The 23,677-nt window shown below is 37.9% G+C and overlaps 1 protein-coding gene across 4 annotated transcripts in view; it reads right to left on the bottom strand.

Annotated features, from left to right (window-relative positions):
- POGZ (pogo transposable element derived with ZNF domain) overlaps positions 1-23,677 on the bottom strand; it is a 46,827-nt gene that overhangs the window by 8,842 nt on the left and 14,308 nt on the right. Inside the window, exons 2-12 of one of the 4 annotated variants that reach the window (XM_082346357.1) lie at positions 21,550-21,674; positions 20,404-20,562; positions 12,241-12,416; positions 11,197-11,305; positions 9,671-9,955; positions 9,372-9,590; positions 6,803-6,909; positions 5,786-6,123; positions 5,237-5,391; positions 706-806; positions 27-173 (exon numbers count right to left, since the gene is read on the bottom strand). In XM_082346357.1, coding sequence (XP_082202483.1) covers positions 27-173; positions 706-806; positions 5,237-5,391; positions 5,786-6,123; positions 6,803-6,909; positions 9,372-9,590; positions 9,671-9,955; positions 11,197-11,305; positions 12,241-12,416; positions 20,404-20,562; positions 21,550-21,673 — 1,920 coding nt within the window. In that variant the 5' untranslated portion in view covers position 21,674. The remainder of the gene's footprint in view (positions 1-26; positions 174-705; positions 807-5,236; positions 5,392-5,785; positions 6,124-6,802; positions 6,910-9,371; positions 9,591-9,670; positions 9,956-11,196; positions 11,306-12,240; positions 12,417-20,403; positions 20,563-21,549; positions 21,675-23,677) is intronic. The other 3 variants (XM_082346358.1, XM_082346359.1, XM_082346360.1) reach the window with 3 other exon arrangements.

Raw genomic sequence — 23,677 nt, 5'->3', positions numbered from 1 at the left:
CACGGAAATTGCTTGGTGCCTGGTACCTGGTGCCTCATGTAATGCTGTTGGAATGCATTGCCATTTTTGAAGACCTTCAAGCAATAAGGGCACAGCAGGTGCCGAGTATCCTCATGGATCATCCGAAAATGGACATCTACCTCAGAGTAGAGTGAGGAGCGATACTGACACACCTGAGTCACACAAGAAGGAAAATAAGCTAAGAGTGAAGTGAACAACTGAGGCCTTAAAAAAGAGGTAGCAACACAAATGTTAAGATACGAAAAAAAAATTTTCCTAAATGTATAGAAATCAAATTATTTTTCTGACGTTTATTGCAGGGCTATGTTGGTGATAAATTCAGCCGTGAAATAAGATAAAAATGGGAAAGACAGGAAAGTCTGAGAACAGTCCATATTCTGACAAAGAGGAGTAGAGTTTTTTTCTATCTCCAAAGGGCACATTCAGGAGACAGACACTCCCTTAGTACAGGTATATGTTCCCGGACTGGGTTCCTCGGCTGGGTACATGCAGATATTCCTTTATGTTTTTCTCCTGCATGGGAAACCCTGAAAATGGAACCCGTGTTCACAATTTCTTCTGTATTTCCTCAGTGCTCCTAAAACTGAGTGTGTGCAGTAGGTACTAGGCAATGTTCATTAGTGGATTCTTTGTGTTTAGCCTGAGAGCGAAATGGCTAAAGCTCCCTGGAGGAGAAGGCAATACCTGGCAAACATAAGGCATCTCTCCAGGCTTATGAGTGTCCTTCATATGCTGGAGAAACAGTGGCTCACTCTCAAACGCCCACTCACAGATCTTGCACTTGGCTGTAAGAAGAAAAATAATCAATAAATCCACCTGAAAATAAGACCAAAGTCCTGCTGACTCATAATCTTTATTTTCTCTGACTCCTATATCTTCATTTTCAATAGTCAGTAAATTACGAAGTCTCTTCTAGTCTTTCTTTAAAATGGTTCTGTCTCAACATTTGTGCTACTGAATAAAACTATCCTTCTGTCTCTAGCTCAGACTTCTTTACCAAAGTTCCATTCTAGATTTTGAACTCTCTACGAAACATAATATTCTACCATCTACTCTAACTTATTAATTCAGCATCCTCCTGCTCCCCATCATTTCCCTTCTCACATCCCACCTCCTCCTGAGCTCAAAACTTAGGCATTATCTGACTCCAAACCCATGTTCTGTCACCATTATTTCAAAATGCATCAAGGAATTGTCACTTCTGCATTCTCACAGGCAGAAACTTGGTAGAAGCCCATATGATTTCCTACTGCTAATTAGCTGGCGTCTAATACCTCCTATATCTCCAATAAATACAGTATCTATTCTTTATATACCATTGCCAAACGAATTCTTTTAAAATACTACATTACTTCATCCCTCTGCTCAAGGATAGACAATGATTATCTCCTATGAATAATTCAACATTTATTGGAACGTTTACTAAATGAGGACAAATAAGGATTTGTCCTCAAAAGACTGATGATATGAACAGAACTTCTTGCCTTCTTATGAGTTATTGTGTTATTTCAGTATTAACTAATTTGAGATAATTAAACTTTAAAATTGGCCATTTTATCAAGCTTTTATAAGGCTGCAGTTCTAAATTTTTGGCAAAAATTTTAATTGCTACATATTTTGAATTATACAGGCAAAATATAGTTATTTGTATTTTTCTTACCATTACTGGAATTATTTTCAAGTTTTTGCAAACAAGAAAATTGTAAATTTGAAGCTCTAGGCGCTTATTTATTGGACAATGTCCAACCCCTGCCCCACACCCCCAAATGAGTGAAGCTGAAATAAAAAACAAAAACCAGGGGTCTGAATCTTGGGTCCAGGGAAGAGGTCTCAGGGAACCCAGGTATCCCCTGAAATTATCTGCAAAAGAAGTAAAATGTGTATTTTTCTGGGAAGTTTTGTGTTTATTTCTCAAAGGTGTCTGCAACCCATTTAGGACCACTTCCCAGAGGTACATTAGGTACAAGAACAAGATAAAGAAATAAAAAATTCTGCCTAGAATGAGGAAAAGCTGATATATGAGCTGAACCTTGAAAGAAGAGTGGTTTGCCAGACAGAGGAGACAAGAGAAGAACATGAGCAAAGGCATGGTACTGCATGGCATGTTTGGGAAACAGTAACTTAGTGGCATGACAATATTTTCTCCTGTTTTCTTCCCCCTTACCTCTCAATTCAATTTGCTAATCTTTTTTTCTTTTCTAGAACACTTTTAAGCATTGGTGTTTCCCAACCTTCTGTCCAGCCTTTTCTTATTCTCTATGTTTTCCCTGGGCGATCTCATTTACCCTCAAAGGCTTTTCCTACAACCCACACATCCGCTCTATTCTTATAGGTGTCACACATCAATTATAACAACATTTATTAAGCAATTTTTAATGCATAAACACCATGCTAAGATTTATATGTATTATCTCATACAAAGAAAATCAGTGAGAAAGGAACCAAAGGCATCAGTGGATTTAAGAGATCTCTAGTAACCTTTCACACCTATTGGAGTTGATGTCAAAAAAGATTTAAGAGGAAGAATTAACTGATTTTCCAAAGTGGCTATCCTAACACTGTCCCTCCCAGCACTATCACTCTCATCTCCCTAACACCTACCACAGTCTCCTGCTTTGAGAAAACAGGCATGAACTACTACAGCTTCTGCTTCCTGTTTCCCAAATTTGGAAGGACAGATTCCTTATGCCTTTCTAAGGCTCATCCGATCTCATCATTCCACATATCCCATGACTTTATCAAGCAAGTGGTTCTCCCTTTCTTCAGTCTTTTTCCACATAGGACCCTCCCGACACCTGAACATGATTAATCACCCTGAAGCACCCTTCCCTCAACCCTACCTCTTCCTTATTGTCCTTAAACAAGTGTGAAGAAAAACATAATGCTATTAAAAATTATACTGTTACCATAATTAAATATAATAATCCATTGATGTTTTGGAGACAATTCAGGAAACTTGAAAATGAAGATACATGATATTAAACATTTATGATGAGTTCTGTTATGTCTTGACAAACATACTATGGCTATGTATTTTAAAATGTCCTTACTTTTCAGAGATACATAATGAAGTATTTAGGAGTGAAATATCATTATGTCTATAATTTAGTTTAAAAACACTTCAGAAAATAAAAGGAAAAAAAATTTTCAAAACTAAAAAGAAAACAATTGGTCTCAAAATATTAACACAAAAAAATAAGCTACTTTCACGAAGGATCTGCCATGGATGCAAAAAAAGGGAGTTATAAAAAAAAAAAGGGGGGTGGAATTATAAAAGAAACCAAGAATAAGATTGATATATACTAAAGTACAGAAATGGTATTTACCTGTTTGGATCAACAATTTCTCAGGTTTTTCATCAGTGTAAATTTTAAGTCATAAGATACTCATATATAGTCAAGGATAAAAGAGCGGTAAGCCAAGAGAAAAAGATTGATAAGGTGCTGCACTGTTTCCCATTAGGAAAAACTTATCTTTTTATGTACAGTACATATATAAGTGGAATAACAAAAACACACCCCACCAGATTCTGTATAAAAGGAGATGTTTTCACTGGGAGATTCAGATGAGTTATTTGGGCTTCCCATGACTGACAGTGAAGAATTCTGGGTCCTAACCTAGACCAAGTTGGCTACTCTGCCACTACACTGTAGTGTTATGATGTTTGATTCCAGGATCTACTCTACTCACAAATGATTAGCCCAAAGTTCCACGGTCTAATATGGTAACCACCAGTAACATGTGGCTAGTGAAGACATGAAATGTGGTGAGCCCAAACTGAGATTTGCTGTGGTGTGATATACACACCAGATTTAAAAAGAAAAGAAAAAAAAAAGAATGGTAAATATTTCATTAATTTTAAAATTCTGATTACATGCTGAGATGATTTTATTTTGGTTATTTTGAGTTAAATAAAATACACTATTAAAATTAATTTCACCTTTAAAAAATTTTTATTTCAAATGACTACTAAAAATTTAAAATTACATATGTAACTCATTATATTTCTGAGAACCAGCACTAGTCTGAGCCACTCATGGCAATCCCATTTCCCCTGACAATATGACCAAGGCTAAGGAGATATAAAGGGAAAACAATTCTGTCTTGTAAGAAACAGACTTAGAAAAGACACAGGAAGATATGGTCTCTTCTTCATCTGCACAATTTTATATCCGATTGTATTCCTGAGACTAACACAGCCATCCTGCTATGAGCCACAGACAAGAGAACTGTTGAAAAGTACAAGACTCGCGTTCTGGGCTTGAAGCTTACTCCACCTTGAGTCTTTTCAGTTAAATGATATAATAATAGATGTCCTTAACATTTAATCCATCTTTAGTCAAGGTTTTTAATTTGCAGCAAAAATTTCTGTCTTTATGTGTTTCCTCATGCTGTTTCCCATCACCTAAAATCTTTTCTTACTACTTTCCATCCATCTAAATCCTTCGTGTATTTAAAGACCCTAAAAGTTTATGCATTACTTTCTGTGAAATCCACAAGGATCTTTTCCCTTCTCTGAACTATTTCACCTATCACTGGTATCATACAATGCATATGATTACAGCAAATATATTGTCTTGTTCTCACATTTTCCTATAGTTAAATAATTTTTGTCTCTTCAACAAAACTAGAAATCCCTTAAAGGACAAAGGAAATATTCTAGAAGACTGGACTCAAATCCTCACAATTTCACCATATTAGAAGTGTATGCTCTTAAGCAAATGACTAAATGTTTCTGGGCTTGTATTCAGCCTGTGTTTCTCATCTGTAAGATGTAGAGTGTAGCTAACACTCCAACTCATCTTATATTTCATGAAAGCACTGTCTTAATGGTAAAGTACTCTGTAACATTATCTTTTATCCTTCATAAAACCTATGAGGGTACTAACTAAAATGGAGACCCAAATACAGGTGCCTGCTTCTTCTATAAAAGGATCTAGGTAATAAACTCTTTACATATACCTCTCTACAGTGGTCCTGAACCAAAGCCCCTTAATTTAGAATCAAGCACTGAACTCGACTCATGCTTGAACAGAATAGAAGTCAGGCTTGTAAGATAATAGGGTAAGTGAAGTAAGAAACTGACTACGAATATGCAAAGAATTTCCTCGACACTGTTACCCACATATAAATAAACATAATGGGCTCCCCCCAGTGCCATTCATTGAATGAAAAGTTAAGTATACCCCTGGAGTTTAAGAATTTCCAAACTTACTAGTTGATTCATAGGGACTATGAACATTTTCCAAGTGGCACTGGAGCTGGAAGGGAGTGGAAAACTGACGATAACAGTGCTGGCAGATAGTATGACCATCCACCTCACCGTTCTGCTGATCAAGTTCTACGTGATGTTTCATATGGTTCATAAATCTGTAGCACGGCACAAAGGAAAAGTACAGACAACATAAAAGATCAGAAGCCTTGGAGAAATGTACCAGCGGAATCACAGAACAGACATTACATGTTTCCCCCTCCACCCTCCCACCCAACTTCCTCTTTTTGGGACATCTTCTGAGCCCAGAAATTAAGACAGTTCTCGAAACTTTTCTGGGGAAGGAGATGCACTGGTCTCACTCTACCCAAGGTTATCTTTTATTTATTACCACAATGTCTCTTTCTATAGTACTAGTTATTGATTTAATGATAATCCTTAGCAAGAAAGGATAATAATTGGGGCCATTCTCCAAACAGAAAGACTTAAACATGTAAGAAGCTTTCAGACTTCACTTGTCCAAGGTGAGCTCCAAGGCTCTTCAACACTCACCGAATGTTGTTTTTTAGCCTTTTGGTACAATGTGGGCATCGGAAAGATGTGGCGACCTTAGGGAAGTTTGTGAGCTGGGCTACTTTGCCACCATCCCGTCCATAGTAGAAGTCATCTACTAGCATAATGAGCTTGGTCTGGACGGCATCACCCACATTCTCATTTGGCTCTGGTACTTTGGTAGGTGGTGACAGAGCAGGAATAGGTGTAGAAGAGGGAGTGGAAGCAACAGGAGTTGTTTTCTCAGGGGATGGGGGCTTTGCTGCTGATGGGACACTGGGTTCTGAATCCAGAGACTTTCCTTTCTTCTGGTATTCAACCATTTCTGGGCAACAGTACTATAAAGAAAGAAGACATCTGATCATCCTGGTTCTCCTGGGGGCTGAGATGTGCTAACTCCTCAACTTCACTAACATTCCTTGGTAACTGTTTGGTTCTAGGTATTCTCATCCAGCTTTTACCTTGCAGTTTTCTAAAATGCTTCCAGGTTTCACTCTTTTTCGTGTGTGTGTGTGTGTGTGTGTGTGTATTTACAGCCATATGCCACTCCAAACACCACACTTTGTACTTCTTCCTGTCTTAGATCCTTTAACCACTCACTAGCATAACCTGGCTCTGAGCTCCCTGGTAGGAAGAAGTCCCAACTTTTGCATCTGGACTAATATCAAAAATGAAAAGACTAGAATTAGAAATTGGTTAATAGCTCCTGATTCATCCGATGACACAATAAATAGAAAATGGACTGAGGCCAACTTGGCCTGTCCTCCTGTGCAGTTCAAAATCTACGAACTACGGAATTAAGGTCACATATGTTCTGATATATTTGAGGGTCTTTAAATATATCCTATCACATTTCTGAGCTCATTCTAAAACAGGCCAAAAGAGAGTAACCCTTTAAAAAGCTTCCAAGTCATTTCAGAGCCCTTGCTTCACAAGCTCCCAACACTACACTACAGGAGGTATACAGTGAGTGGTAGCCATTTAAGCTGAATCTCCATCACAGGTGATATCACTTACACACATGTGACCTCTCAAAGCTTCAGTAACACGGAATTGAGCATTACACCGTGGACATATCTTCCGTCCACCATCCTGGAGGTCAAACACTGGGATGGAAGAGGTCACTGGAAGTGAGAACATCAATAAGATTAATAAGATGATACTGGAAAAAGACTACTGGCCTTTTGGAAAAAGGTTAAACACTTCCTGAGGGGTATATTAAGGTTGGTAAGCAAGCATGAGAAATTGCTATGAGGCATATTCCTTCTACCATTCTTCTAACTCTAGGCCAGGGGACAGCAAATCACAGCTAGTAGACCAAATCCAGCCAGCTGCCAGTTTCTGTTTGGCTCATGAACTAAGAACGGCATTTACATTTTTTGTTGTTGTGGTGGTTATATAAGATTTTTCTTTAATTGTGGTAATAGATACTTAAAGTTTCCTCAGCCATTTTTAAGTGTTCAGTTAAGGACATTCACATTTTTGTGCAAGCAATCTCCAAAACTCTTTTCATCTTGCAAAACTTGAAACTCTACAGCATTAAATAATTCCCCATTGCCCCCTCCTCCTAGACCCTAGCAACCGCCATTCTCTCTTGTCTCTGTGAGTCTGACTACTCTAGGTACCTCATATAAGTGGACTCATACAGTATTTGTCCTCTTGTGTCTGGCTTATTTCATTTAGCATAATGTCCTCAAGGTTAATCAGTGTTGTAGCATGTGTCAGAATTTCTTTCCTTTTTAAGACTGAACAATATACCACTGTATGTATATACCATATTTTGTTTATCCATTCATCAGCTGGTGGACATCTGGGATGCTTCCACCTTTAGGCTATTGTGAAAAATGTTGCTGTGAACATGGGGGTACAAATATCTGTTTGGGTCCCTATTTTCAATTCTTCTGGATATATACTCCAAAGTGGAATGCTGGAACATATGGTAATTTCATGTCTCATTTTTGGAGGGACCATCACCCCATTTTACATCCCCACCAGCAACGTACGAGGGTTCCAATTTCTCTGCATCCTCACCAACACTTATTATTTTCGGTTTTTTGGATAAGAGCTATCCTAATGGGTGTGAAGCGGTATCTTATTGTAATTTTGATGTGCATTTCTGTAATGATTAGTGAGTGATGTTTAGCATCTTTCTGGGTGCTTAATGGCCATCTGTGTATCTTGAGAAATCTCTATTAAGCTCCTTGGCCCATTTTTTAATTGGATTGTTTGTTCTTTTGTTGTTGGTTGAGCTGTAGAAGTTCTTTATATATTCTGGATATTAAGCCCTTATCAGATATATGATTTAAAGATATTTTCTCCCATTTAGTGGGTCGCCTTTTCACTCTCCCTAACGTTAATCCTTTGATGCCCTAAAGTTTTAAATTTTGCTGTAGTCCCATTTATCTATTTTTTCTTTTGTTGCTTATGCTTTTGGTATCATATGCAAGAAAGCATTGCCAAACCCACTGTCATAAAGCTTTTCCCCTATGCTTTCTTCTAAGAGTTTTATGGTTTTAGTTCTTTTGTTTAGGTCTTTAATTCATTGAGTTAGTTTTTGTAATATGATGTATGGTAAAGGGTTCAACTTCATTTTTTTTGCATGGGGATATCCAGTTTTCTCAACACCATTTGTTAAAGGTTTTCACATTTTTAAAGGGTTGAAATAAAAGCAAAAGAAATGATCTTCTGACACATGAAAATTAAATTCAAAATTCAGAATCCATAAATAGTTTCAGTGGAGTAGAGTCAAGCTCAATTATTTACATATTGTCTGTGGCTGCTTCTGTACCACAATGGCAGAGTTAAGTAGTTGTGACAGAGACTATATTGTACATAAAACTTAAAATATTTACTATCTGGTCCTTTACAGAAAAAGTTTGTCAAGCCCTGTTCCAGACCGTTGAAAATCCTTATGCTCATATCCTTCTACATCTGAAAACCTCTCTACCAAATCTCAACTTTAAAAGCTTGTTCAGGGACTTCCCTGGTGGCGCAGTGGTTAAGAATCTGCCTGCCAATGCAGGGGACACGGGTTCGATCCCTGGTCTGGGAATATCCCACATGCCGTGGAGCAACTAAGCCCACGTGCCACAACTACTGAAGCCCGTGCGCCTAGAGCCCGTGCTCTGCAACAAGAGAAACCACTGCAATGAGAAGCCTGTGCACCGCAATGAAGAGTAGTCCCCGCTCGCCGCACCTAGCGAAAGCCCGTGCGCAGCAATGAAGACCCAATGCGGCCAAAAATAAATAAATTAAATAAATTTAAAAAAATAAAATAAAATAAAATCTTGTTAAGAAATCCACCTCCTCCATGAACTATCTTTTGATTATCCCACTGATCTCTGATCAACCAATCCATTTTACTAATCTCCAAAGAACAATTAACACAAAATTCCTTCTGGCTGATTCAGTTACACTTTTCACAAGTGGCAATCCTCTTTACTACACTAAAGTTTCTGTGAGAACAGACTATAGCAACTATACCTTATTTTATTTCTCTATTTCATAGTATAGAGTTCTGATACAACAAATACTTTATTAATGTTTTTGAATGATTGGCTGCCCAGAGTCTTTCTGGTTATCGTACCTTTCATTGAAGACTCAGGCCCGCTGGTTCTCTGAGAGCCATGGGCAGAGCTGTTGTTGGATACCACCATTGGCCCAGGACTCTGGCCCAGGGAAGGGATGGTGTTAAGGGTATTCACCAGTTTGGCCACTTCATTGCTATTTTCACCTGTAACCCCAGGTCGCTTCACAGTGACAAAGCTGGCAATGCTCACTGCAGGTGGAGAAGGGAAGGAGGGAGCTTTGTTGGCCAAGTGATAATCATCTGTTCTCCACCCACCACCCATCCCAGCTCTGCCATCTCCTCTTCCCAAGCCTCACCTAGTTTGGGATTCTGGTTGGATTGGCCTGGAGGCTGAACAGCAAGGTGCCCCAATGAGGTCGGCTGTGTGGCGGTGGGAGTGGTAGAAGTGCTGGGAGTGGACTTGGTCTGCTGGGACTGGGACTGTGGGACGGTGCTTCGAATGGTGAGAGTGGCTGGGATGACGGTGGTGAAGGTGTTGGTGGTGGGCCGCACAGGCATCGTGGAGCCTGGCCTCACAGGGGTCATCTGAGAGAACACTTGTGGGACTCCAACTGTCGGCTTAACAAACTGGGTACCTGGGGCTTCAAAAGAGAGACAAAAATACCAAATCTTGGTCAACGAGCTCACCTATAATACATTCCCCCTGTCTTTACTGGAAATACTGGAATAGGAAAAGATTATCTCCCCAAACTGATTGGTGACTGTCAGGTTCCCAAGGGTAGCATAGATTCTAATGTCTAAGACAACAGGTATCACAAACTGATAAAACAAGTTAGCCTCAGTAATCAGCCCTGAAAACATTAAAGTTAAAGAAGAGTCCCATCAACTCCTCCCAAAACACCTTACCACACTGCCTTTTCTATTCCAAGAATACAATAATGAGTAGCTTGACCTTTGTTATTGGAAGAGAATAATAGGTATAGAGTGGGAAGCAGTATGGGTATATACAGGCCAAAGGGCAGAGCTGGTTCTGAAAAAAGTGATCTTTCTCAGAATACTAAAGGAGTCTTTCATTCTCTTATACAAATTCAAATAGAAGACAGACTATGCCATTCTACTAGGACGTCCCAAAGGTGAGTCTCCTGGCTCAACTATAGACAATTTCACTGACAAACATTTAAGAAATATCAGAACTAGATAGGATAAGCTCATGAGACTGAAGGCCAAAAACCCCTATGGGCTCTGAGAACAACAACAACAAAAACTTAGGAAGACAAGCTACAGAGATACCTTTACTACAACTAAATCAAGATACTCTTTTTTGGTCTGAATTGTAGTAAGCTTATAGACACTAAATATAGAACTGGGGGAAAATTACAAGATTTTTAAATATTATCTTTCAATTTGGTTTCTTAAAAAAAAAAAAACTAGTCATTGGCAATATTTCTCCTCAAAGGATATGCCATTTGTTTAATTTATATTCCAAATCTATGCTATAAAAGTAAAGCAAAATAAGTTTATAATCCCACCATGTAAGTGAGCAGACTTATAAGGAATACAGAATTTGGAAGTTTGCATTAATAATAGTTCTTCAGGATAACAAACTTAATAGCTGAATAAAACAGCAGAAACAGAAAAATAACTATATAAACCCTGTTTTATTGCCTTGTGAAGGGTGGTAAAAAGTTAAAAAGAAAAATAAAACCACCACCCTGGCCAAAGGTTAGAGAGTTTTTTAAAAATGGGGCTTCAATCAATATGATTTTTGTAGTTTTAGATTTCCCTTAAATACACTTTTTAAATGACCTTGAGTATTTTGAGACAACAAAAACAAGTCTTCTGGATGCTAGTTTATTCCAAATGGGTAGACATTTTTCCTTACCTGGGACTAGTGTAATTGGTCTAACTGTTTGGCCTTGCTGTACGTTCAGCACAATCCCAACCTGATTCATTGCATTTTGTACAGGCCGGACATTTCTTACAGGAAATCCCTGCATTAAAAAGCAAAATGATCTTTAACATGGAGATCAGCTAACACTAGCAGAGACTGCATTAAGACCTATATCCAAAAAAATGCCCACACCCTTACCTAATGATTCTCTCCTCTAGAACTAGAACTTTTAAATGACTGAGATGGAGAAATTTTGGACTTCTGGCAAACTTTTGAGTGGCAAATATTAAAACTGGAGAATGAGCTTTGGTACATATGAACAAAAATGAAAACCTACTTCTTGTCTTAAGAGAACCTCAGCTTAAAAAAACTCATCCACAAACTGGCCCCTCAATTACTAAAGGCATAGAATGCAAAAAAATGACACTAACAGTATTCACTGGAGTGATTCAACATACAAACAATTGTAAGAAACTGTTCCCAAAGTCCACTTCAAAGGCCATATACCTCTGGGAAATTTGTTAGACAAGGCAGAAAAAAGCATTTGCCTTTACATTCCACACCAGCATTAGGCTTTCAACTCCAATTCACATTTATATCAAATAAGTCATCTTCCTTCTCTTCCAAAGATCTCCCTGCACTTCACCAATCTTGCATGTATTATCTCCATAAGTCAACTAACTTACCCCATTTTAAGAAAAATAGCCCAAGTAAAGGGTGAGAACCCTTGAGGACCAAGTGTTAAGGCTTCCTAATGCAAGCTTCCCACTCTTTCCTGCCTAGACCTCAATCAAATTACTTAATAGCCCTCCAGGGGTATAAAGAGGCAATTACCCAGCTGTACGCTATGCTGGGCTTTCTACTAAAGTCAGCATCAAATTAAAAACTAGCAAATGAGAAAGCCAAATCAAAAGACAGGACTTAGAACCATTTCTAATGATGCTAAAGACTCTTAAGTCAGAGCCTTCAAAGGTTCCCATAGTCTTTCTCTCCTCTACCATGTCTGAATTCAGTAGAATTCAGAGTCCTACTTACCTGTGTAGTGATGAATATTGGTTGTGAGGCCACAGGGGAACTAGTCACATGATTGGCATTCTGCATGACCTGGACAGGCCTCAATACTGGTTGACTGACCACTGTACCCAGACCTGGGGTTGGATTCTGGGTTAGGATGAGCGGCTGTCCACCTTGTTGGACCAAAGAATTGCCAGCTAAAGGGAAGAGGAAAAAAAAAAAACAATGTAAGAGAAAACAAACCCACCATTATAAGCAACACAATGGTCTTAGATAAGAAATGGTGTCCCCATATATCAAGATATCCAAGACTGTCACTCACCTCAGGTTTAATGTCACCAAACTTACCAAATATTTAAGCTCCACCCAAAGCTACAACTAACAGGAAAATACACAGGAAGGGAAAGTTCACTAAAATCTTCCCCATATATCTTAACTAGGGATGTCTTAACACACACAGTAAGACTTCTATATGGCTATCACTTTGACTCTGATGATTTAAGTGACCACAAATAATCTCCCCATACCAAATCAGCAAAACAAAGTAACATGTAAGTTCCTTCCCCACATTTTAACTAGGTAAAAACCTATTTTATCAGAATGTAATTTGTTGTTAGCTAATCCACCTTATCTTTTAAAAAGAGGAATATTCATCTACAAACATTAATTCAGCAAGTACACAGAATCTAAAAAATGGGATCTCTTCCTAGCACGTCAAATCTCAGAAATGTAACAGATTCTCTAAACATCCATTGTCTTTTATAGGTATGGGAACACAGAGACTGACAGGCTACCTTCTTTATGTTATCAGAACTGATAAAGAAAAGACCTGGCCAAAACTAATCAACACCAAGTAAAACTGATATGACTTAAGAAGATTCATTCATTAATAAATAGTAACAAATATCATAAATATTAAAAAACTGGCTAATTTTTTTGAAATATTTTAAATTCTTTTTCATGTGTGTTAAAAGTAATTCTGTAATGTTTTTAAGTCCTGTATTTGCTACAGTTGGCTAAAAAATCATTTATACTAAGTTTCCTGATTTACAAAGAATACTCCAAAACAGAAATTCTATTTCAGAGAGCCAAAATATTGGGTTTGCCAAAAAGCACGTTCTTTTTTTCTGTAAGATGGCTCTAGTAGCACTTAGTTGTCTTTAACTTCATTCAAAACAATTTTGTTAGATTGTATTGTGACAGCTGTCATATCAGCATGCATTTAAAAAAAACTTATCAAGACTGTTGACTTTTTGTGTAGTCACTTTAATACTGAAGATGGAAGAAAAAAATTTACATTTTTGGCAATATTATGCTTTATTATTTCAAGAAAGGTAAAAACGCTGATATGCAAAAAAAGATTTGTGCAGTGTATGGAGAAGGTGTCGTGACTGATCAAACGTGTCAAAAGTGGTTCGCGAAGTTTCGTGCTGGAGATTTCTCGCTGGACAATGCTCCACGGCTGGGTAACCCAGCTGAAGTTGACGGCGATCAAATCCAGACATTAGCTGAGAACAATCAACGTTATACCACGCGGGAGATAGCCGACATACTCAAAATATCTGAATCAAGCGCTGAAATTCACTTACACCAGCTTGGTTATGTTAATCACTTTGATGTTTGGGTTCCACATAAGTTAGGCGAAAAAAACATTCTTGACCTTATTTCTGCATGCGATTCTCTACTTAAATGCAACAAAAATATTTTGTTTTTAAAACGGAAAAATTGTGATGGGCGATGAAAAGTCGATATTGTACAATAATGTGGAATGGAAGAGATCATGGGGCAAGCAAAATGAACCAGCACCAACCACAGCAAAGGCCGGTCTTCATCTCAAGAAGGTGATGTTGTGTATATGGTGGGATTGGAAGGGAGTCCTCTGTTATGAGCTCCTTCTGGAAATCCAAACGATTAATTCCAACAAGTACTGCTCCCAATTAGACCAACTGAAAGCAGCACTCGACAAAAAGTGTCCACAATTAGTCAACAGAAAATGCATAATCTTCCATCAGGATAATACAAGACCGCACGTTTCTTTGATGACCAGGCAAAAACTGTTACAGCTTGGCTGGGGAGTTGTGATTCATCCACTGTATTCACCAGACATTGCACCTTCGGATTTCCATTTATTTCAGTCTTTACAAAATTCTCTTAATGGAAAAAATTTCAATTCCCTGGAAGACTGTAAAAGGCATCTGGAACAGTTCTTTGGTCAAAAAGATAAAAAGTTTTGGGAAGATGGAATTATGAAGTTGCCTGAAAAATGGCAGAAGGTAGTGGAACAAAACGGTGAATACGTTGTTCAATAAAGTTCTTGGTGAAAATGAAAAGTGTGTCTTTTATTTTTATTTTAAAACCAAAGGAACTTTTTGGCCAACCCAATACCTAAATCAAAGATTCAAGCAAAATACTGCAACTTTTTACCTCAAATCACCAGAATGGGATGGACTCCTCTGAAGCTTTAAGTTCCACTTGACAAATGGTGTCACTACAGTTAGCTACAGAGCTAGACCACCAAAGTGGGTATACAGGTGGCTATTAATGGGCCAACCTTGGATTGTCCCATGTTCTCCCAGAAACTGAGAGTCCATCAGTGGACTAGACCCTCATAGTTACTGCGCCAGCAGACTAGTAATTATAGATGTTGACAGATAAAAAATTCCAAATTCTAGCTATGCTAATTATACTGCCAATTTATTGACTCTCTCTCTCTATATATATATATATTTTTTTAAATTTATTTATTTATTTATGGCTGTGTTGGGTCTTTGTTTCTGTGCGAGGGCTTTCTCTAGTTGTGGCAAGTGGGGGCCACTCTTCATCGCGGTGCGCGGGCCTCTCACTATCGCGGCCTCTCTTGTTGCGGAGCACAGGCTCCAGACGCGCAGGCTCAGTAGTTGTGGCTCACGGGCCTAGTTGCTCCGCGGCATGTGGGATCTTCCCAGACCAGGGCTCGAACCTGTGTCCCCTGCATTGGCAGGCAGATTCTCAACCACTGCGTCACCAGGGAAGCCCTATATATATTTTTTTAACTTAAATATTTTATTATGGAGATGTTCAAATACATATAAAAATAGAACACTATAATAAATCTCTATGTACCTATAGCAGCTTCAATAATTATCAACTTAAGGCCAATCTTGTTTCATCTATACTTCCCATTCTCTTACCAGCTCCCATATTATGTTGATACAAGCTTCGGATCATATCATTTCATCTATAAATATTTCAGTATATATCTCTAAAAGATAAGGACTTTAAAAAAGAGGAAATATCAACACCATTATCACTCCTAAAAGATATTATAATAATTCTGTAACTATAGTGGATAATACTGTAGGATATAATTGAAGTTTGCTGAGAGAATAGAACTTAAATGTTCTCACTACCCCCTATCCCTACCCCCAAAAAAGGATAAATATGTGAGGTGATGGATGTGTTAATTAACTAGATAGTGGGAATCCTTGCACAATGCATACATATACCAAATCACAATGTACACATTAAATATCTTACAATTTTATTTGTCAATTATACCTCAATAAAGTTAAATATATACAACAATTCTTGGGAGCTTCCTTGGCACTTCCTTGGCAGTGGTTAGGACTTTGCGCTTCCACTGCAGGGGGCACGGGTTCCAACCCTGGTGGGGGAACTAAGATCCCACATGCCGCACTGTGCGGCAATAAATGAATGAATGAATGAATGAATAATTCTTTAATATCAAATACCCAGTTAGAATTCAAATTGAAAATTACATTTTTTTGTTTGAATTAGGTTACAAAAGGGTTCATAAAGTATAACTGATGACATACCTCTTCAATCTCTTTTAATCTATAGGTTCCCCATCCATCTCTTTTTTACTCCTTTGCAATTTCTGGTTGAAAAATATTGACTAAGCAAAACCATGTATTTTCTATTCACTATTTTAACTGCTAGGGTAAAAGAAAATAAATTATCTGTTATTTATCTAAGCCTAAGAATTCTTAAGATAATCACTGACTCAACATCTCAACTAAATATAGGAAGGGAAGGATGGAAAATTTTTTGCATTTATGTGAAATCAACCAGCATTAGCAAGTCTCAAAAGACAGGCCTTGTTCATGAAATCTACACATACTCTACTACTATAAAGAATGTTAACACAAGCATTTTCTGCAAATATTCTCTCTGACATCAGGGTCATGTTTGAATTTTGGTGGATTGTTAGGACTTTTCCAAAAATAAAGTGCAAATAAAAAAGTAGGTTTCTAAGCCTAGACTAGGTTTACAATTCAATTGAAAGCAAAAACTAGCACACGGCAAGTCACACTGGATAAATTAAAGTCACACTGAGTAAATATTTATTTAATGTATTCTATAAATTCATTCTAATAATTCTAATGAATTATAATAATTCCAATTCTAACAAATGAGTTGTTTTTAATGATTTCTGCATTCTTATTAAGTCTTTCCTAAAAGAAATTCTGACAATTCAAAGGTCTTATGAAGTTCCATTTCCAGAGAATGAAAGAGGCAGTTAGAACCCTGAGACTTAAAAAAGCCTTTAAAAGAATTATCTGACCAATCCCCTACCTGTAAGTTTGCTCTCAAATAATCTAGGTACCACAGCCATAAACTGATTAAATAATAGAAGATTCAGCAGCTTCTCTCACAACATGTTCTGTTTTACAAATCTGAAGGTCTTGATTTTTTTTTCTTCATTCTTTTAAGTTCACTTACACAGCCTTAAACCCCAGAAATAAGAGGGCTAAATGGAGTTGAAATGGACCAAACAGGAATTGAAAATCATAATTACAGTAAAAAATTTATAACATTAAATTCATATCATTCACAGCTCAGAATTAAGCAGTGGTTCGTTTCACTTCATAATGTTCCTTTCCAATGCAAACATATGATCAGTCAGAACTATACGAATAATTTCTAAATGCTGAGTGGTAGATTCTGAAGAACAGCAAAAATAATAGTAAAAATGTTCTAAAATTTTATTCCTAACACTTCGTTAAAAGAAAAAAGCCTTATTGAGATATAATTCACATACCACACATATTTTATCACCCATTTAAAGTGTACAATTTAGAGGCTTTTAGTATATTCACAAGATTTGTGCAATCATCACCACTATTTAATTCCAGAACATTTTCATCACCTCAAAAAGAAACCTTATACCCATTAGCAGTTATTCCCCATTCTCCTCCCCCCAGCCCTGGTAACCAACAATCTAACTTTCTGTCTCTACACATTTGTCTATTATGGGCATTTCATAATAATGGGGTCATATATGTGGCCTATTTGAAATCTATCTATCTATTTTTGGCTGTGTTGGGTCTTCGTTGCTGCGCGCGGGCTTTCTTTAGTTGTGGCGAGCGGGGGCTACTCTTCGTTGCAGTGCACGGGCTTCTCATTGCGGTGGCTTCTCTTGTCGTGGAGCACGGGCTCTGGGCGCACAGGCTTCAGTAGTTCTGGCACTCGGGCTCAGTAGTTGTCGCTCTCGGGCTCTAGAGCGCAGGCTCAGTAGTTGTGGTGCACGGGCTTAGTTGCTCCGCGGCATGTGGGATCTTCCCGGGACCAGGGATCGAACCCGTGTCCCCTGCACTGGCAGGCAGATTCTTAACTACTGCGCCACCAGGGAAGTCCCACATTTTGCTTATTCATTCAACATCTTAGGTTGTTTCCAATTCTGGGCTATAATGAATAACGCTGGCATTTCAAGAGTATCTGATTTTAGAAAGTCACACAACTGTGTGCTTATCTACGCATAAAAGAAGTTTTGAGCCCCCTTTTTTTTTTGGCCGCACCCCATGGCCTATAGATCTTAGTTCCCCAACCAGGGATTGAACCCGGGCCCTCGGCAGTGAAAGCACGGAGTCCTAACCACTTGACCACCGGGGAACTCCCAGCATGAAAGAATTTTTGGATGAACACACAAGACATATGTAACTGTGGTTACCAGTCTATACCCTTTTGTTTTTAAAACCATGAATACAGGTTAACATTTTAATTTGAATACTAGAGCTTTCTAAAGTAAATAAAATCCATTTTCATATTTCAAAAAATTTTTGTACACAGGCCACAGGAATCAAGGGTCCATTCAAAGAGAGTAGGTCACATCAGTGTGTCATGAGATGCTCATCATGGGCCTTGGAACGCTGGGATCAAAGAAAAATTTAGCTAAACTGGTTGCTAATAGCACTTTGACAGCTTATTTTAAGAGAAACATAGGAAAGTAGTATAATACGGTGGGAAGGCCACAAGTTTTGCAGTCTAAGTAATTCAAATCCAGTTTAGTCACTTACTATTTGACCTTAAGTACATTATTTAGACTCTCCACGCCTTGGTTTCTACATCTGTAAAAATGAGAAAATCTCTAGATAGAGGTTCCTCATCTTTATATATATGAGGGTCACTATAAGTTTAAAAAAATTTTAAGGATTTTCCATGTGATAAAAATTATTTTTTCAGGGACTTCCCTGGTAGTCCAGTGGTTAAGACTCTGAGCTCCCAATACAGGGGGCCTGGGTTCAGTCCCTGGTCGGGGAACTAAGATCCCTCATACTGCAACTAAGCCTGCGCGCTGCAACTACTGAGCCCACGTGCTCTAGAGCCTGCGCACTGCAACTAGGGAGCCTGTGCACCACAACTTCCCACATACCGCAACTAAGCCCGCACACCGCACCGAAGAGCCCGTGAGCTGCAACAAAGACCCAGCACAGCCAAAATTAAATAATTAATTAATTAATTAATTTAAAAAATTTTATTTTTTCAGTATCCACTTATGTAGAGCAATCTATTATGGCAATTTGACACTAACAAATTTTAAATGCCTGACCCAGCAATCTCACTTTATATTACAGATATGCTTACACAGCGGGCACAGATACAATGCCTGAGAATGTTCACTGCAGCACTGTTTGTAAACACAAAAAAATGGGATTGTAGTAAATGTCCAACAATAAGGGAGGTAAATGGTTACATCCAACACTAAGAACACCAGGTACACTTCTAATGGAAATGAAAATGGATACAACATTTCTAGATGGCCAATCCAGGAAAAACATTGATCAAAATCCTTAAAAATTGTGATAACCTTTGATCCAACAATTTGACACTTAGAAATGTATTCTCAGAACTACGGATGTGAGAAAAGACAAGAGAGACAAGAGACACAGAGATGTTCACAATAGCCCTTTAAAGTAATAGTACACTCCTTTACAACCTATTGCTAATAACAGTTAACCAAACAATGGGAAATAGTCATCAAAATGTTACAAAAAGATTTATTAAAATGAGAAGATATTCACTATATATTAAGGAAAAAAAGCAAGTACAATCTGTATGGATCCATTTTTATAAAAAGTGAATCACTGCACATAGCATACAGATGTACATAATAGTACATATATGTACAGAGTAAGTTACAAATAGTTATCTCCAGGTAGTGAGATTACAGTTAAAAATTGTTTTCTTTTTTTTTTTTACTGTCCACTTTTTCTACAATGCACATATTATCCTTGTATTAATAAAGCTAAAGGAAATAAAATACGTAAAAATAAGTCTTTTATAGCAATGCAATGATTCTATGAAGGTGCTTATTCTACACATGAATCTTGAGTCATAACTTGCCAGTAACTTACTTTCAGAATGTAGAAACAGTCATCAGAAACGAAACAGAAACCAATACTACGTAACTTCTCTAGTCAATAAACTCATTAAAAAACACTTCTCTTTCACCATTCTTTCAGGTAGACAACAACCCTGTCCTATTTTTCATACCCAGGAACCAATAACCAAATGAATCTGCCAAAGAAAATATAGAACAAGGCTGCTCTCGGACAATTCTTAGCAGACTAGTGGGGCTCTTCTAATTAAAAAATATAAACAATCAAACAACCCCCCCCCACATCTCTTTAATAGTTAGGAATTTGGGGTTTACATTTTCTTTCCTAGAAGTTATCAGCAAAAAGAATCAGCTGCCCTCTGACTTGAAACACTAGCATCGATTCAGCACTAACTCAGAAGGAACAGCACCACTTACTTCCATATCAGAGAATCAGTACTAAACTCACTCCAACACCAGCAGAACCACATCAGTACCTAAAACTGAACAGGTACAGCTGTTCCTAAGACCTTTTTTAGTCTCTCACCCCTCTAGCCCAGGAAGAATTTCCCAATAATCCCACTTACCATTGTTGTTGGCAATTAGTGTGACAAGAGTCTTCTTTGTACTGTCGCTGTTCTGTGCCCCGCTGCTACTAACGGTGGTGGATGTAGAGAGGTGCCCAGCAACAGAAGCATGGGCAGCGATGGGCACTGGAGCCGAGACAGGCTGCTGGCTCACAGAAACTGTGGGGAAGGGGAGGCACAGTCACTTGGAGACAGGGACAGATGACACTAAAGGATACTGTTCTAATCTTCCCTTTTCATCTTACTGTGGGTCTCTATACCCAAAACCTTTCCTGCTTTATTCGTAAATCCAACTGTTCATCTGATTTCTCCTATGTGTCCCTCACACCACAAATTAGACACAATGCCTTCTTCTTTGTCTCACATTTCCTGGTTAATTAAGTTAGATTACGAGCTCACTGAACCCGGATTTTACTGTTTTGCTTATATAGCACAAGCAAACCTCTAGAACTCAAAGGCTTATTATCTCCACTACTGGTATTCATAACCATGCATTAGTAAGCCGTCCACAAGACCCTGAACTGTCCTGTTTCAGCCCAAACCAATGCCATCTTCAGTTCTCAAGGCAGGAAAGATAAAAAAAAAAAAAGAGCAACAGATACAATTTAGAGGGGAAAAGAACTACCACTCAGTTTCTGAATTCAGGGCAATCTAGAATTTGACCCTGCAACATCACCTTTTTGAAAGAGAAGCTAACAAGCCTAAGTTTGTAAACTGTCCATGGAGGCAGACACGAAGCAAATTCTGCTCAGCTCACAAAGGAAACCAAGTTCAAGTAAAACAAACAAAAAATTCCCCAAGACTATGGGAACCTGTTTTTGACTGGGTATATAAATGAGCACTGACACACACCTTTGCATTCTTGTTCATACATCATTTGGTAAGAGGATTGCTTATGTGTTTGAAAAACATTGGTTAATCCAATTCTCAATGTTTTCAATTTATTAAATATAGTGTTTCTAGCTTTATGTACAAGGAAACCAAAGCACTTACAGACCAGAGCACGGGGGAAAAAGGTAGCACCAGTGCCACAGTGAAGCAACCCTGGATTCTTGAAGTCTTCTTCCACCTCACACTTTCTTAACAAAAATGCCATTCAATTCAGTCAATATAACAATGATCTAAGAGCAAAAGAATTTTTGTTACCTGTAGTAGTTTTATCCACTGAATTATAATCCTCAACTACAGAATCCTCAATGACATCACTGATTTTCTGCCATGGCTCCAACTCCTCCTCCTCACATTCCATAAAGAGGTCGGTGTCCGCCATGCTAAAAGAAAAAGAAGATTGAATAAGATATTGACCTCAGAATGGGAGAAATAGTTTTATACAAAATATGGAATCAGATTCCTGACTATTGGTAACCTATTCCCTTGTGCTCCCTCTACCATTTCCCCTAACCTCCCCCCCATTTCCAAGGTTCCAGAAGTATAACTTTTATTCTTGAAAAAAAAAAAATTAATGTGGAAGAGCCCACAGCAAATTATTTAATAATTAGGGTTATAAAAATGTAATCTATAATACCCAGGGCTGGGATTAGGGTGAGGCGAATCATGCAAGTGGAGGGTCAAATCCTGCTTTATTTAAAATCGATATTTTGCTCATTATGAAATTTTTTGCATTAATATTGAGCTTTAAAAAATGATAGATTTGCTGTTTGAGGAAAGCACCCTAGGAACTTGTTTGAAAAACCGGGAAGTTTTGAAGAAAGCGCTAACCATTCTGTCTCTAGACTGCTGTTCTACTGATTCTGGACTTGAGCTGCAACATTTCCAGCCTCCAGCCAACCCTGCTTGCTTCAGACTGGCCCCCACAATCCTAATTGGCAAGGGCCAGTTCCTTAATATCTATCCTGTTGTTACCGTTCTGAACTCAGTGGTTTTCGTATACTGATAGACTCCTTGGTTTGTCTCAAGTCTGAAGTCAAGGGGAGATTCTGTCAGCAACCAAGACCTCTCTGTTCAGTCCTTAATGGGTTTTTCCTCAACTGCATGGCTTGTCCCTATATTTGTGCTACTAAATGTATAAAGGTATATAGTTATACCACCCTCTAAATTTTCTCTAATCATGTAATATATTGTGCAATGTTAAATACATTGCATCCTTAAAGCTGTCTGTCCATTAATCTTTATTTCAAAAATCTGAACAAAGGTCCAGGATATACTTGAGCTCTATGTTTGGTGAAATTTAAATGTAAATAAAATAAAAATAATAGCATAAAAATGATACATTAAAATACTATTTTATCCTGATTACTGAGCCTTTTTGCACTTAAGTGAGAACCTCAGTTGTCACAATCTAATTCCAACCCAACTACTACCTTAAATTCCACCATGATTTTGGGAGTCAGCCTTTAATTTGAAAACACTGCTTAAACACTGCTTAAATTACATTCATCTTTGCAATGCAAAGTTATTATTACTATGCTGTCCTCCAGTATCAGTTGACTAAAGGTCAATTTCTTTGTCTTGGAATGGGAGTAGCATTACTGCTCAATGTTCAAACAAAACTTTTAAGGCAAGGACTCTGGGTGCCCTTAGTATCTCAGAAATTTCTTCACCACACCCCTAAAGCAAAACCAAAACAAAACAACCAACCTAACCTTTGTGTTTAAATAGTTAGGTCCCTACAATTTGATAGTATTAGTTTGCAAGATGCCCAACAGATGGCGTTGTCCCCTTGAAAATTTAAAATATTCCAGCAATGCCGCAGTAAGTTGGCTAGTCAAGTGCCCACAGTTTAATGGGTAAAGTGCTTCATTTGATTCTAACTGGTCTCTTAATATTCTATTTTAATTATTTCTGTGTTCCCAAACCAAAACCACAAAGGAGAGAAGGTATGAGCAGAGTAAGAAAAAGCTCTAAAGTGTCAACTTAAATTTTCTTAGTTTTGTATTTAATTTACATATACAAAAGACAATGCTAGCCAGAAACCAAATTAAAAAGAAGCCAAATCCATATCAAAGGCATTCTTTGAGTAAAGACTACACAACACACTTTTGTATTTTCCAGTCTAGTTCCACTGAAAGAGGTAACATTCTAAACAACTCTTTTCTAACTGCTTAATTTTATACTATTGTTCTTTGCTGTGTAACTTTCTTAGAGCCCACAGCCAACAGACAATTAATGCATACTATCAAATATCCAGCAGAATGAATATAAACTGTGGATAACCTCTACAGATGGTTTTCAAGGACCTTCTTTCAGCTGTGACCAGCTGCAAGCAAACTCTCCATACATACGTTGAGCAATCTGTAGAAAACTTTCCTTGGGA

Source organism: Balaenoptera borealis (assembly GCF_965194805.1).
Source record: "Balaenoptera borealis genome assembly, chromosome: 1".
NCBI lineage: Eukaryota > Metazoa > Chordata > Mammalia > Artiodactyla > Balaenopteridae > Balaenoptera > Balaenoptera borealis.
Note: the sequence above shows the minus strand (reverse complement) of the source record. Positions and strands in the feature narration are given on the sequence as shown.